Source organism: Phoenix dactylifera, chromosome 13, assembly GCF_009389715.1.
Source record: "Phoenix dactylifera cultivar Barhee BC4 chromosome 13, palm_55x_up_171113_PBpolish2nd_filt_p, whole genome shotgun sequence".
Lineage (NCBI taxonomy): Eukaryota > Viridiplantae > Streptophyta > Magnoliopsida > Arecales > Arecaceae > Phoenix > Phoenix dactylifera.
In genome coordinates this window covers 8,598,484-8,614,714 of record NC_052404.1, presented here as the reverse complement: position 1 = coordinate 8,614,714, position 16,231 = coordinate 8,598,484, and the positions used below count along the sequence as shown (strand labels likewise).

Below are 16,231 nucleotides of genomic sequence, written 5' to 3'. Positions count from 1 at the left end.
TTTAAAATAGTTTTTGTCTTCTTAAAATATAATTTTTTTGTATTTGGTTTATTTTCTCATACAAGGATCATTGAACATTCATTTGATGGGAGATCTTAAGATGCTTGCATTTTGATTGCCAAGCTTTGAGAATATTTGGCCACTCTAGTGATGGAAACGCTTGTATATGAAGAAAAAAAAAGCAAATATTTTTTTTTTTGCAAAAAATTATATTATTTTCTATTCTTGGCATCGGGAAAATTGTACCAGTTTCTTTATCTCTATTCTTGAAAGTTTTATACATATTATGAGGGAGAATAGGTGAGGAGAAGTACATGTTGTTGTCTAATTTATGTCACTTACATCTTAAAATTAATGAATTCATTTACTTTTCGTGAAACAAAAGTTATTAAATTTTATTTCTTGATGTTAACTATCATTGAATTCATTTACTTTTCGCAAAACAAAAATTATTAAATTTTATTTCTTGATGTTAACTGTCATTGGTCTGCTCAACTCCTTTTGGAGTTGGTGGATCCTTTTTTTTTTCTTTTTTTTTGGTACAAAACAAACTTTAATATTCTATAAATAAAATTATAAAGACACCCTTCAAAATTTGAATAGTTATACTTCGACCCCCAAATTTTAAAAGTTTCAATCAGCCACTAAAACTTCATTTTTTGTTATAATATAACCCAGCCATCCATTATTAAATTTTATTTCTTGATGTTAACTATCATTGAATTCATTTACTTTTCGCAAAACAAAAATTATTAAATTTTATTTCTTGATGTTAACTGTCATTGGTCTGCTCAACTCCTTTTGGAGTTGGTGGATCCTTTTTTTTTTTCTTTTTTTTTGGGTACAAAACAAACTTTAATATTCTATAAATAAAATTACAAAGACACCCTTCAAAATTTGAATAGTTATACTTCGACCCCCAAAGTTTTAAAAGTTTCAATTAGCCACTAAAACTTCATTTTTTGTTATAATATAACCCAGCCATCTATTAGGATCCTGACACCATTAACAAACTAAAAAAATACCAAAATTTCTTTGATTCGACAAGCCTGAATCACAGCTTTCAGGCAATAACAAAGCACTTCATCCTCTATGATTCATCCAGCTACACAGATATTAAAACCCTCCATTCTATATTATCATCAACTTGCATGGATTTCAAAGCGGTTTATCCATCTGCATAAATCTCAATGCACAACATCCTTTGCCATCCATTTGCCTGTATAGATCACGAGCATTCCATACTTTGTCATCCATCCATCTACAATGACCTTATAGCACTTCATTCTCTATTATCGATCCGATGCATAGATGTTCAAGCACTGTATCCTCTATCATCTTTCCGCCTGCATAGATTTCAAAGTTATTCATCCTCCATCATCCATCTGCTTGCATAGATCTTAAAATGCTCCATCCTTCACTATTCGTCAGCCTGCACCAATCTTCAAAGCGACCCATACTCCGTCATCCATCTGTCTATATAGATCTCAAAGTACTCCATTCTCTTTCATTCATCCGCTTACACAGATCTCAAAGCATACTATATTCTATCATCCATCCATCTACATAGATCTCAAAGCGCTCCATTCGCTCTAATTCATCCATCTACATAGACCTCAAAGCACTCCATCCTCTACCTTTTGTTTGACTGCACAACTCTCAAAGCAACCCCGTCATTGCCATCCATTTGATAGCACAAATCTCAAATTAACAATAAATCTCAAATCAACAATAGATCTTAAAGCATTTCATTCTCTATTATTTGTCCCCCTGCACGCATCTCAAAAGCAATCCATTCTTTGTCATTATCTGTTTACACCGATCTCAAAGCACACAGTATTTGTCAATCATCTATTTCATACAGATCTCAAAGCGCCATGTTCACGTGACTTTCCTTCTCATCTCTTTTAATTCACGCCAAAACAGAAATCCTTTGCTAAGTTATCGGAAAAGGCAATTCTTAAATTTTATAAAAAATTAGTTATCAAGGGACCCTCATATGATGATGACGTTTTTGTAAGGAAAATAGATAGCTATCACATTACATCAAATTTAAAATTTTAGTAGCTAATTAATATTTTTTAAATTTTTAAAGTACAAATATAAATTGCCCAAACTTAGCCGGGTATTTTTTTTCTTCCATTTCATATTGTCTCTCCGAGAGAGCCACAAAAAATATATTTTAATAACTTTTGGGGAGAAGAAACGAAGGTGAACGGATATCGGACCTTGCGAAGGAGAAACTTTTCATGGCCTCTCCGACTGGGCGTACGAAGACAGCGAGCCCATCTTCATAAACCGAAACTCCGAGATCTTCTCCGTTCCTCATCTGCCTCCTTCAAATCCAATTTTGGTCTCTCTTCTACCGCCCGCCGCTTCTCCAAGCAGGACCTGTCAAGGAGGCTAAACGCAATGGCATCAAGGCCGGCCGCTTCCTATTTGCCATGGCACCGCCGCTCTTCGGCTTTGACGCCGCGCGTCCCTTCCTCTTCCTTCTCCTTCTACTTCTCCAAGCGGTGCCGCCGGCAACAGCTTCTTCCCTTCCTCTTCCTTCTTCTCCTCCGCCTAGCCGCAGTTGGCGGCGGTGGCGGCGTTCGCGGTGCTCTTCACATTCCTTCGAATCCCTCTTGGAGACCTTTGTTATATTATTATTTTATGGATGGTAATCTCAGTTGATGTGTGTTTCTTTATTAAGTTTTTTTTTCCACAAATATTCTCCTAAAAAGTCACATTTATGTGAATACCCTCTTAACATAACCGTTCTTTGCTAACACGGTTAATAAAAATTTTATTTTATTTTAATTAAAAATAAAATAAAAATTTAAAATTATTTTTTTATTTTTTATTGCGATCATCTGTATTTGAATATTTATGTATTAAAAATATTTAGTTATTTTAATTTAAAATTATTAATTTTTTAACAACATCAGATAATGTAAATATATATGTAAAATAATAATAAAATAATAAAATAATAACACAAGTATTATATATATATTAATATTAAAAAAATATTTATATGAAATTCGATATTTAGAAAAATATGCAACCACCGAGGTGGTAGCACGGTGGGAATGAAGCTTTGATTTCACCAGAGTGGCCCAAATTCGAAACGCGCAGACGTCGATTAAATATGGGGACCGGATGCCCTCTACCTAGTTTGCCCGATAAAATTGTTATCTGATCTACCGTTACTTAGGAGGTGCTGGTGTGGTGTACTCACATGGAGATAGGACTGCCACGCTGGTGAGGCTCTGTCATGGGTGGAGAAAATATGAGTAAAAAATTTTCTGTCTGCATCCAACACTCTCTAGCGGGGAGGGGGCCCAGTGAGGATTGCTACGCGAGTGAGGTTCTCCTTTTTTTTCCTTATAATGAGGGGGAGGAAGGAGAGGAAGAAGAGCCTGAAAAAAACCTTTTTGGGCTCGTTTGGTTCACGGGAAAAAAAGGGGGGGAAATGTGGTCAACGGAAAAGTAATGAGATGGCTCTTGTTTGGTTGGAGTTTTCAAAGGAGAGAGACGAGAAAGTTGTATTCCCATGGAAATATGATTCCTACATTTCATGGGAAAGTTACTTTCTCATGAGGCGGAAATCACTTCATTTTTATTTTTTTCCAAAAAATCTATTCAGCATTAAAGAAGTATTAAAGAGGCATTAAAGATCTAATTTTTATTAAAGGCATAATAGGAATTATACATAACTTTTCCAGAAAAGTGGATGGTCAACCAAATATAAGTACTTTGAAAATTTGTCACTTTTCAATGGTCAACCAAACATGCCAAAAATACTGTTTTAAATATTTTTTTAAAAAATTTATTTTTTAAAATTTATATTTTTAGAAAAAAAAATATTTTCGCAAACGAAACGAGCCCTTTATTAGCCGTGGTGTACATAGGAAATATTTTCTCCCTGTGTTGACCCCCGGTTGATAAATCGTGCACGAATGAGATGTACGCCGCTCGCCCCCGCCTCAAACGGCCACCCACCAAGCGAGCCCCTGCGACCCGATCCCCATGCGTCGACGTGACGAAATTGCGTAATCCAACGGCTCTGATCATCCAAGCAGCGGAATCCCACTATGGTGGACCCCACGATCCCACCGATCGACTCCCTGGTGCTAGGCTGGCAAGCTTTAGCCATCAGATCTTGCCCTTTCCTCCAATTGCCAGTTCGGCATTCATTTTGCTGGATCTCCGAACCGCGTCCATTTGAGATTTAAGACCGATTATCCAACGTTATTTAATATTTTCTATCATTGGCCAATTCATTACACTAAAAAGAAACGATCTTACTAAAGATTACAGAAAGCCCAATCCCGTGGTTTTAGAAACCCCCTTCTCTCTTCTGTTTTCTATCCGTCTCTCCTCGCTCTCAGCTCTCGGAGCTCGTCTCAGGTACTCCTTCAGCGTTTTTATGGCATATATCATTGGATTTTTGTTAATTTCTGTTGATTTTTTTTGAGTTTTTCCCGTAGCTAAATCGTCCATTTCTTCTTGTATCTTGCTTTGTTTTTTTGGCAGTTACTTCCGGCTGGATCTACTTCTAGTCTGCTTAATTTAGCTGAATTAGATTGCTGATTTCCTGCTAGAAATCGTAGGTTCCCCTCTAAATTCGTTGTCCAAAGTCCGATCTGTTGGATCTAGGGTGTTTCCTCATGGATCGAAACCCTGGTTCCCCAAAGATCCGTTCTTTTACTGTTTCGTAAACCCTCACCTCCCTCAATCCTCCTCTTCTGTGTATTTCTCAGTAGAAGCCGTCATCTTAGCTCTTTTTTTGTTCCCCCACAAAGACTTTGTTTTTCCTCATGAGGAGGTTTCGAGCTTTACCTCCCATCCTTCTCTGCGCTTCCTTCTTCTTGTTGCTGGCCGTCGGCAAAATCTCGGCGGCCGACAGCACCAACAGCACCTACGTCCCACGGGACAACATTTTACTTAACTGCGGTGCCTCCGGGCAGGACAAGGACACCGATGGCCGCATCTGGACCGCCGACGCCGGCTCCAAGTACGCCCCCTCCATTAATGGCGTTGGCCTCACGGCCTCGTCCCAGGACTCGTCGGTCCCGCAAGTCCCCTACTTGACTGCCCGGTTCTTCACCTCCCCCTACACCTACACCTTCCCCCTCGGTGCAGGCCGGAAATTTATTCGCCTTTACTTCTATCCTTCCAACTACTCCGGCCACGCCGCCTCCGATGCCTTCTTCTCCGTCACCGCCGCATCCTCCACCCTACTCCAAAACTTCAGCGCCTACCTCACCGCCGATGCCCTTAACTTTGCCTACCTCGTCCGCGAATTTTCCGTCAATGTCTCCTCCAGCGGTCTCAACCTCACCTTCACCCCTTCTGCCGACCACCCCCATTCTTATGCCTTCGTGAACGGTATCGAGATCGTCTCCATCCCTGACATCTTTACCACCGGCAGCGCATTGCTTGCTGGGACGTCCACAGAGTACCCCATCGACCAGGACTGGGCCATCGAGACCGTCCACAGGTTGAATGTGGGCGGGCAAGCCATTTCTCCCATCCAAGATTCTGGCTTGTTTCGTTCATGGGATGATGACTCCCCATACATCTACGGGGCTGCGATCGGGGTCTCATACTCCAACGACCCGAATGTTACAATCAAGTACCCGACCACTTTGCCGGCATATATCGCGCCGGTGGATGTATACTCGACAGCGCGGTCGATGGGGCCTGATGCCCAAGTCAATCTGAACTATAATCTCACATGGATCCTTCCAGTGGATGCTGGGTTCTACCACCTTGTGAGGCTGCATTTCTGCGAGATCCAGTATCCAACAACAAAGATAAACCAGAGGGTCTTCGATATCTATCTCAACAACCAGACTGCCCAAGATGGCGCCGATGTGATTGGGTGGAGCAATGGAATTGGCATCCCAGTGTACAAGGACTATGTGCTGATCCCTTCAGCGACCGGCTTGATGGATCTGTGGGTTGCACTCCATCCTGATCCTTCAACCAAGCCAGAGATGTATGATGCTATCTTGAATGGGATGGAGGTCTTTAAGCTGCAAAACAGCAATGGAAGTCTTGCTGGGCCCAATCCAGAACCACGTCCCAAGCCAGATGTGAATCCTGATGAGGTTTTCAATCACCATAATGGCAAGTTCAAGAGTAAAGCTCCGGTGATTGCTGGTGGGGTGATCGGTGGGGTCGTCGTCCTGTTGGCTGCCTGCTTTTGCCTGCTTGGGTTTTGCAGGCAAAAGAAGAAGGGAGGGAAGGATGCAGGAGGCACGGGTGACGGGCCATCAGGTTGGCTGCCGCTCGCTCTCTATGGCAACTCGCACTCAGCGGCGTCAGCCAAGACGAACACAACGGGGAGCTCAGCCCCGTCGCTCCCGTCCAACCTTTGCCGCCACTTCTCGTTTGCAGAGATAGAGGCTGCCACCAATGGCTTCGACGAGGCCCTCCTTCTTGGTGTTGGCGGGTTCGGAAAGGTCTACCGTGGGGAAATAGATGGCGGCTCCACTGAAGTTGCAATCAAGCGTGGGAACCCAATGTCTGAGCAAGGTGTCCATGAATTTCAGACTGAGATCGAGATGCTGTCCAAGCTCCGTCACCGCCATCTTGTCTCTTTGATCGGCTACTGCGAGGAGAACTGCGAGATGATTCTGATTTACGACTACATGGCCCATGGGACACTCCGCGAGCACCTTTACAAGACCCAGAAGCCACCTCTCCCTTGGAAGCAGCGGCTTGAGATCTGCATTGGTGCTGCTCGGGGGCTTCACTACCTCCACACTGGTGCCAAGCACACTATCATCCACCGAGATGTGAAGACTACCAACATTCTGTTGGATGATAAATGGGTTGCAAAGGTTTCAGATTTTGGGCTTTCAAAGACTGGTCCTACACTCGACCACACTCATGTCAGCACGGTGGTGAAGGGAAGCTTTGGTTATCTTGATCCTGAGTACTTCCGGCGACAGCAACTTACCGACAAATCGGATGTGTATTCTTTTGGGGTTGTATTGTTTGAGGTCCTGTGTGCTCGGCCAGCTCTGAACCCAACGCTTCCAAAGGAACAAGTGAGCTTGGCCGAGTGGGCACTGCACTGCCAGAAGAAGGGCATTCTCGATCAGATCATCGATCCCTATCTCAAGGGCAAGATTGCTCCACCATGCTTCAAGAAGTTTGCAGAAACTGCAGAGAAGTGTGTGGCTGATCAGGGAATCGAGCGACCATCAATGGGTGATGTCCTCTGGAACCTTGAGTTTGCACTCCAGCTACAAGAGGGTGCAGAGGAAAGTGGAAGTCTCATTGGTGGTGCAGTATCAGATGGAGGCACGCCTCTGATGATGGTGGGGAAGAAAGACTCGAATGAGCCGTCGGTCGAATTGAGCACAACCACAACCACAACCACCACAGTGAGCATCGGAGGGCGAAGCCTTGCAAGCGAGGACTCTGATGGACTGACACCAAGCGCCGTGTTCTCAGAGATCGTGAACCCTAAAGGGCGGTGAGATAAAATCGAGGCGAGGATTGCTGCTATCGTGTATCTCAACACTGAGAACTAGCTACTATGTATCTCTATATTCAGTACTATTTGATGAGTTATGTTGTAATTCTATCAGACGCTGAGATCTCCTGAATTCAATGTGATATATGACTTGTATTCTTAAGAATGCTTTGGTTGTTAGTTGCAACAATAGTTGTGGGTTGTTATTTTGTGAATTTGTTGCTTCTCGGTTAAGGAGACTATAAATATTTGCTTTGGATGCTCTTTCTTCATTTCCTCATCAGCTTAATGACTTGAAATTTCAGACCTGCTGAGCTGCCTGTCTGATATTTTCTTCTAGACTTTCCTCCTCGTTTTTCTTCCTCTCTCTGTGTTAAGAGGACCATTCAAGCCACGAGCTCCACAGGTCTAAATAGTGTCGTTGACTTGTGGGTGGGTGCTGACTACAGAGGTTGGTGGCATGGTGCTGGTCTTTTGCTTACAGGCCGGCCGGAAAGGAGGCCATCCCAGTACTGACATGTTGTGTGAATAGGTGACAGGCACCGGGACAAATAGAGCTGCAGATTAGGCGACCGTGGAATGGGTATTTCAGAATATTTTATTTTTTGACCTTAGATATATTCATATTAGAATGGTATGGATTGCCTATCGCAAAAAAGAAGAAGAAGAAAAAAAAAGAAGAAAAGTGAGAGTAATGGAAAAGGACGCTCGTTGGGTCTTTAGGTGGAAAGCTCCACCGGAGGTGACTTAAACCACTTGCTCATAAGAAATCATTTGTTCTTTGGACTTCTGAGAGCGTTGTTGGGGTGTCTCTCTCTGATGTGGATCCGCTGAAACGTAGCCACCAAAAGATTGAAGCACTGCATCCGAACTCGTAATCTATGAAATATCTATTTTAGCAAAAAAAAAAAAAAAAAAAAAGGTGGCTTGTGATTTATGGGGAAGTAAATAGGGTTATCAATGACATGGATTGGAGGCAAGCCCTGCCTTCACCTCAAATTTGGCCGCGCTTCCTTGTGATGGCACATATTAAATACATAATTTAAAAGAACAAATCTTCCTGTCCACATTAGCAATTGGCACATCAACAAAATTGATTGTAACTATAATATATTGTGAACTATAAATATACTGCTGTACGGTAGATGAGGGGGCTTCTATCAAAATCATAGGTGCAATATACAAGCACTTCATCGATGAGTCCTGGACGTCTGTAATTGCAACAGATTATGATTCGGACTGTTTCCCTTCTAGCGGTGCTTAAGTCGATGTTTACGATAAGCGAATTGTTTTTAATTTCAACACCCTCATTGTGCAGCCTCTTACCATCCTTCTCTCCTGTTCTGCTGGTACTGAACCGCTGCAAAATCTACTGTTTATTGGATCCTAGCAGCAAGGAGTCACAGGGCTTGTCACCTGCTCCAAATGCAATAAATCAGATGCAAAGCCTCATTGACCTGATGTTTAATCATGACTGATCTCATCAGACTGGATCAAGTTGGATCCAACACAAAACAAACCAATACATCTCATTCTTGATCAAAGGTTCATATCTGGATCTCACAAAATGCTAATAGGCTTCGCATGTAGATCTAACCTAAATAACCATTTCCAATTTAGCCCAGAAATGTTGCAACAAAGGTTGCAATGTTGCAAGTCATCTTCTCACCAAGTCATGAAGCGGACATATTCACAAACACTGTAAAACCAGCTGCAAGAAATCTAAGGAACAACCTATTTGTCATTACCAAAAATACCAACATAGTCAATGTACATGACAAAGGAAATCACTGCACCAATAAACGTATCCTTGGCCCACTGTTCAAAAGTCAGAACCACCAATCAAGTAGATGACAACTGAGGGTTCAGCCAACTTAAGATCCCTGGTTGCGATATGCACAAATGAGTTCTTTATTCTTTTATTGACTTGTAACCTTTCACCTCATGTTCTATAAGAACTCAAGGCAGCAGTAGGAAGGCTGTACAATGGGGTCCGGTTTGGAAACTAACTGCAATTCTGACGAAGAAGCCACGTATGAGAGACAGGAAAAAGATACGAGGTACTCTTATCAACCAAACATAGAATCAATGAATACATATGACAGGGAAAAGCCTTATTCAGCATCTCAATAGCCAGATGGATTCACTTGGAGCACTGGGATGAGGATTCAATAAGCATATTTAACTTATTCTCAAGTTCAGGTTTGTTGGCGCCGACAAGCTTATCCAGCTGCTGCCCATCCTTCAAAAAGAAGAATGTTGGAGTTGCATGAATATCCCATGATGAACTGAAATCCTGCAACAACAATTTACAAATTCAATCTCCATATTTGTCAACAAAGAACGCATTCCACGTATAAACACAAACTTGATACAAATCTGACTTGGTATACTAAAGCCAACACATTAAAGTATTTGCCACAATCTAGAAGTTGGTTTTACGTGTAACATATTGTTCCCGGATTTATATGTGCACAAGGTTTTCCAGACCATTAAATTCTATATTGTGGTAATAAGCAGTTGGCCTATCTTCTTGGATTGAATAATGAAACAAATAATGGTCCATAGAAAACATACTTTACAGGAAATATGTCCAGAGATCTCCAATACATACAATTTTCAGAAAGTGTGTCAAATAGAGGCACAATGAACAGGATGGGTTGCATGACATCATGGTTAGCTTGATACTTTTTACCGCATTCAACATTTTACCTTACAAAAGGCTCCCGAAACCTTTTACATGTCCTTCAATTTGCATCCACATTCTCTGTTGTATATCTGATGTTCAAGTTAGTTTTAACTCGCCTTCCTCAACCATGTAAATGACCTGAAAAATGTCGACCAAGATGGAGCCTTGTGAATCAAATGAAACCATGTCTGCAGTTCAAAGGAGCTTTTGGTTGCTTGTATGCGTAGCAGTGAGTCTGAGAAACAACATATAGGTTGGTAGACAAGGGCTTTAACAAAATATTCAGTTGGTTATCCAAAAATTTGACCCGATATTGACTCAAACAATGGTTGATGTTCAGGCACAAGTTTTTTTCAGAATCGTAAGGCTTAAACAAAACTAGAAAAATTCCATGTGCTAAGCTGAGGCTCTGTCTTTATATGCAATTCGCCCTTGGAGTGAGTGGTGCTGAAACAGGATTGAAGCCATACAACATGACGAAAGACTACAAACATGGTAAAGATCTGCTGGCACCAAGCTGACTGCAGAAATAATAGAATCTTGGTTTGATAGGCTTCCACAGAGATTAAAATAATAATGAAGGATCTCATTTCATGCCTTCTTCCTGAACCATCAATTTATAACTTAGAATATTAATAAACAACTGACTCCCCAAAGTACAGAAGTTTAATAACGATTATTCAGCTTTCCCTGACACAACTATTTCATCTGAATCTTCATAATTGAGAACCATAGTCAACAATGACCCAATAACAGAACTGCTAATAACAGAACTGCTTGCTCATCATACAAAACATCACATGAGAGATCATAACAACTCTGGTTACATCCTTAGCCACTTAATAGGGATCTCACTTGTCCTAAGAAACCAAGTGGGATTAGTGGCTGAACCAATAGGTGTGCTATATTACCAAGGCAAAAGCAAAGATGAAAGAAATATCAATTGTAACAACAAAGAATAAGGTGGCGGAAACCATGAGGTAGAGAACAAGATAACAAGCATCAATAGCGCATTTGGGATAACAATGATGATGATGATGATTCAATAATTGTAACCAAGGTTTAAGTTTCGGCTAAAACCAATCCCTTTCAGTCAAAACTGATTGAATTCAGCCAAGACCGATATGAAACTAACCAAAAAGTAGATCTGAAAAGACTACATTCAATGCTTAATTGGAAATATATGTAAAAAGAAACAACGGACCATCAGAAAAAGTAGCTGTTGAAAGCATCAAACAGAACGTGCAAAGGGCAAGATTGAAGATAAGAGCAGATCATACCATCAACTCATCCACATCAATTGTCAGGAACATGAGAGAAGGATACTTCTCAGACAGCTCAGCATAAACAGGTGCCATCATTCTGCATGGGCCACACCAAGATGCACTGAAATTTGCCACAACCTGTGGAAGAAAACATATATGTGATTTGCATGAAAACCTAGAACATTGAATAAAACATGCGAGGGCTTTAAGTTGACAAAGGTGTGCTCAGTATTAAACAAAAAAGTCAAAATTCACACTCCCAAACTCTCTGATCAACATGGAAGCTATGATTTGGAATTCAAACACCTAGCATGGACATGCATGTCTAATGTTTATCTGCATCTTGCATGCTCGTAAATGGTCTAAGTTTGTATTTAAAGCAAGGTGATTGATAAAAGCTGGACTGCCAGTTCTTTTTTTTTTTTGGTACAAGACTGCCAGTTCTTTAGATGTAGTATTCAAGGCCATATCCAGAGTTCAGACTGATACTATCAGATAAATGCCCTCAATTTTTTGGTGCTTGAGCCGACAATAATGATATTATATAACAATCACGTTGGCAATATTGAATCTGATGTGCTCAGACTTATGGATGCTAGAACCTCTTAATAAGCACATGATATATTTTATAGATTTTTACCATACTTCTTTTTTTCATTGCAGGCCACACAGATGCATGTTAATATGTGCAGTTAAATTACCACATGCACACAAGCATATTTATATAAAACCCCACTTCCTTGTATGTGGATTTTGGAAACTTAAAAACTCTGTACCGATACTGTGCTAGTATGGCACCAGTATGGAGTCCGGTATCGAGACAATGAACCTTGCATAAGAGTGAACATTAAAAGTGCTAAGTTTATGTGCACATGGACATTTGTGTGCGCGCGCGCGCGCTGCATGCATATGCCCCTGTGTCTAGATTGTGGGTCCTATCAAGTTGCTTACCAGCTTGCCATCTTTGTTTGCTTCTGCAATCTTCTCCTCCCAGCTCTCTTTGGTAGTAATTGCATGCACATTTCCAGCTCTGAAGTCTATGTCATCAGAGTCACCACGGCCCCCATACTACGAATGATGAGAGAACAAAAGCTATTAGTTGGTCACCATTTTATTTTACTATGCAGTCATATAATTATAAAAAGGTTGCCAAGGAAAGCATGAACACACCGATCCAGTACCGAGATAAACCAACAGGTATAAAGGTACATGCGCACACGGCCACACGCATACAAATGTGCAAAGACAGACATGCCCACAAGCACACACACATATACAAACATAAATATAAATACACATACATACATGTATATATGCATAAACATTTGTACGTAATATTTCAATATATAGATATCTGTCTGTGCATGTGATGAGAAGGCTTGTGTACAATCAAGAATAATGGAGTGTTTAAAACTGAAATCTTTTCCAGTGTTCAATTAAATTTGTAATGTTATTAGGTTTCTTGCAAGGTCAAAAAACCAAAGAATGTGACAAGTGTGATGTTAAACAGAAGATGTTTGGAAGCTCAAAGCTCAGACCATATAACAGTGACTTAAAAGCTCATCTTCATGCCTGCCACCATCACCCGTACACTGCCCCCTCTCCCCCAACCCACTCCATTGCCCAACACACACATTTGTGTACCCACATACTTCCATGTTTCACTATGAAATCACATAACAAGAAACACTAGTTATTTATCTACACATTGCACTGCATTCACTGAATTTCGTTATGAGTTTCCATTAGAGCTGATCATGAGCTGGGCTTGGGCACAAAGAGGATCAAATTTTAAATAGGCCCGGCCTGAAGGCCAATTAAAAATGAATAGAATTTAGGCCCGTTGCTCGGCCCATGATCAGCTATAGTTTCCATGTATTTTATATATCATAACTAACCTTTCCCAAGCAGATTCCCATCAGATCTAAGGAGTTCCAGTCAAGAAAACAGGATCACCAGCTTTTTCTGGAAATAGAAAATGACAAAGAAATCATTAGCAAAAACTAATGTCATTGAATTGAAAAGTTTAGATACCTAGAGGGAAAGAGCAGAAGGACAGATTATTCTGCATATCATAACCACATATATGCTCCAGGTAACTGAAAATAAACTTTGAAAAGAACCACCAGAAGATATTTGTATAATGTTCTTATTGAAATCAGGCTATTTAATCAGACATCAAGTGATGATCATATGTGACAAGTAAATAAAGAATACGTTGAAGAAATATCTTATGACAACAAGATATTAATGCTATCATTAGTTTTCCAACAGCCCATTATTTTCCCATACCTTCTTGTGAGACAAAGTCAATATCTTATAGGATAGCAGTATGATGATATTAGAGTGTGAGTTCACATTTAGGCAATCAGACATGTCCAGAAAAATAGGAACATTGAAAATATGATAATACTTAAGTGAATATCTTAATATATGACAACATTGTTCTATGAATCAAAATAGTGGCAATAAATATGCAATTGACACCATAGAGATGAGAACACTGAGGTGGATACATAATGCACCAGGAAGTGCAAGGAATGCAACTATAGAGGGAATATGCATAGAGAGAACACTTCAGGGGAAAAAATGATGACCGAGAGGTACCAGAAAACAACTTATTAGCATGGCTTTAGTTTTATGATTAGTAAAAAAACAACATGATAGTTTTGGTTAGATTGTTGTAAAACTAGAAAAATAAAAAAGGATGCACAGTGAATTCACCAAAAGAAATGCCAATAGTATGACAGAGGTTAAGTGATGATAGCCAGTTTATAAGGCTCTTTCGGTTGCACCAGATGATATATGGCACTAAAGTGGTAGTCACACATTCCAGAATATTGCGAGAACGGTTTTGGTGAAACTGGTTGCAAAATAGATATCGGTCTTGAGTTAAACAAAAAGGAAACCATGATCCGTAATGTCCCACCATAAAGTAGTGCAAAGGTGCAAATAAATACGCCAAAAGAGACTTAGATAGGTGTATAGCAGGGATTATATGATGAAAACTAGTTTATAAGGTTCCAGCATGTGTGTAAATGGCTCCAACGAAAGAAGCAATCAAATGGAATGTAAGTTGAGAAGGTGGGATGCAACTAAGAATATTATGAAAAGAGATCTGGTAATAATAGTTGCAAAACAAGCAAAAATCTTGAGTAGAACAAAAGGAAACACATGGCCCACAAAGTTCAACTTTGAATTATCACTGATTATTTCTATGTCCATGGCTGCATTTTGTATGACAATCTTCTAACAATATTATGCATCATCGCGCATTTAGCTGTGGTCAAGATTACGATATTTATGTCGAAGTTAGATAGACGGAATAAGGCTTGTCACGATATTTGTAATATACTCAGTCATTTGTTATGGTTCATGGACCTCAAAAACTTGCACATTTTACTTGTTAACTTCGAACTGAGAAAACTTATATCAAATTTTACCAAAAAAATAAAACATACATAAAAAAGGACACAGTGCAAAGAATCGACAAAGATAAAAATGCTGTGATGCATAAGAGTTCACAAATTATGTTCTGTGTGGCATTAAAATACAGTCTAAGGCTAGATCCACTGGACAAAACAATTGCGCTTAACACATAACATAAATTCTGAATTATAGTCGATAGTCATCAAGAGGTTCATTTGCAAAACTAAATGACTGCCAGAAAAGGCAACCTTCAGCTAGCAAGATTAGCAGGTTTTACCCTTACAACTTACCAGCAACTTTCAGAACCCATGAAGAATAAAGCATCAACTATAACTTCCAACCGTGTCAAACATTTCACCAATCATCTCATGTGCCATTCTTGAGTTGCTCAGCATTAAAATTACGACACAGGCAGATGCGGTTGCACTAATTTAACCAATATAAACGTAAACTAAGCGGCTAATATGGAACCCGTTCACTAACATCTCTAAACTACCGGTAAATTTAACCAAGAAGCTTTTCACACAACCATCTGCATCAATTAAACAAAGAGCCTGTCCGTTAAGACATCTAACCATGCGCTGATTTAACCAAGAAGCAATTCGAACTCTCCAGGATCCGAAAACATGGAAATTTAAGCCTTGACAAGGAAAGGAAAATACCTAAAAATCTCTTCGCCAATTTCGCCGTGAGATACTGTTCTCGGCAAAAGAATCCAACGATAATTTTGATCGAAGAAACCGTAGATTTTGGGAAGGAGCCAAGGAGGAGAAATCTGAGCGAAGAACGACGATGTCAAAGTGGGGTTGACGGCAAGCGCTAACATTAAATTCGGGCGAAAGCCGAAAAATGTCGCCTTACTCCTCTGGGCCGACGTTTTTGACCTGAAAACGTGACCTACGCCTACGATAATCTTGCGGCTGTCATCAAATGCGTCCGACTTATGGAGGAAACAAATTGAGGCACGTTAATTTTACGAATAAGAGATGATATTTGCTCTATTATTGATGCCCCATCTTTGAATAAGAGATGAGGAATTACGTTGAATTTCATAATAAAAGTCATTAGATCCATATTCTACCAGTAATTTTATCTACGAGTGTAGGCTATAATACACTTCCAGCATCAACGCATCTTGAACTAATAATAATACGTATCTACTAATTTTGAATGGTGCATCTCCAAAAATTCGGATTTATATAATTATAATAACGGCAAATCTTCCAGGCTTTCTCTATAAAAAATCAAATAAAAAATATTTTTATTTTTAAGAACCCAAACTTTATGGTGATAGACGAAAATCTACTCTCTCGAGCGGCCAGATTTAGCATTAGTTTAATTATTTTTTGAGTTTATGATCATTGATATTTT

At 40.0% G+C, this 16,231-nt stretch overlaps 2 protein-coding genes across 2 annotated transcripts; one reads left to right on the top strand and one right to left on the bottom strand.

The window, feature by feature from the left end:
• The first annotated feature begins 4,146 nt into the window (after window positions 1-4,146).
• Window positions 4,147-7,749, top strand: LOC103722172 (receptor-like protein kinase FERONIA). Its single transcript, XM_008812626.4, has 2 exons — window positions 4,147-4,395; window positions 4,522-7,749. Exon 2 carries the CDS (start codon window positions 4,806-4,808, stop codon window positions 7,479-7,481), a length of 2,676 nt encoding a protein of 891 aa, XP_008810848.2. The 5' UTR covers window positions 4,147-4,395; window positions 4,522-4,805; the 3' UTR covers window positions 7,482-7,749.
• Window positions 7,750-9,189: 1,440 nt separating this feature from the next.
• Window positions 9,190-15,813, bottom strand: LOC103722173 (thioredoxin H4-1-like). The gene is made up of 5 exons (XM_008812627.4): window positions 15,523-15,813; window positions 13,330-13,396; window positions 12,383-12,499; window positions 11,447-11,569; window positions 9,190-9,773 (listed from the first exon to the last, which is right to left on the bottom strand). Exons 2-5 carry the CDS (start codon window positions 13,348-13,350, stop codon window positions 9,621-9,623), a joined length of 414 nt encoding a protein of 137 aa, XP_008810849.1. The 5' UTR covers window positions 13,351-13,396; window positions 15,523-15,813; the 3' UTR covers window positions 9,190-9,620.
• Between the last annotated feature and the right edge of the window lie 418 nt (window positions 15,814-16,231).

Coding starts and splice junctions, on each gene's coding strand:
- LOC103722172 (XM_008812626.4), top strand. CDS start 4,806: ATGAGGAGGTTTCGAGCTTTACCTCCCATCCTTCTCTGCGCTTCCTTC.
- LOC103722173 (XM_008812627.4), bottom strand. CDS start 13,350: ATGGGAATCTGCTTGGGAAAG. Junction 11,570..12,382: donor CAAACAAAGATGGCAAGCTG/GTAAGCAACTTG, acceptor TTTCTTCCACAG/GTTGTGGCAAATTTCAGTGC. Junction 9,774..11,446: donor TTGATGTGGATGAGTTGATG/GTATGATCTGCT, acceptor TTGTTGTTGCAG/GATTTCAGTTCATCATGGGA.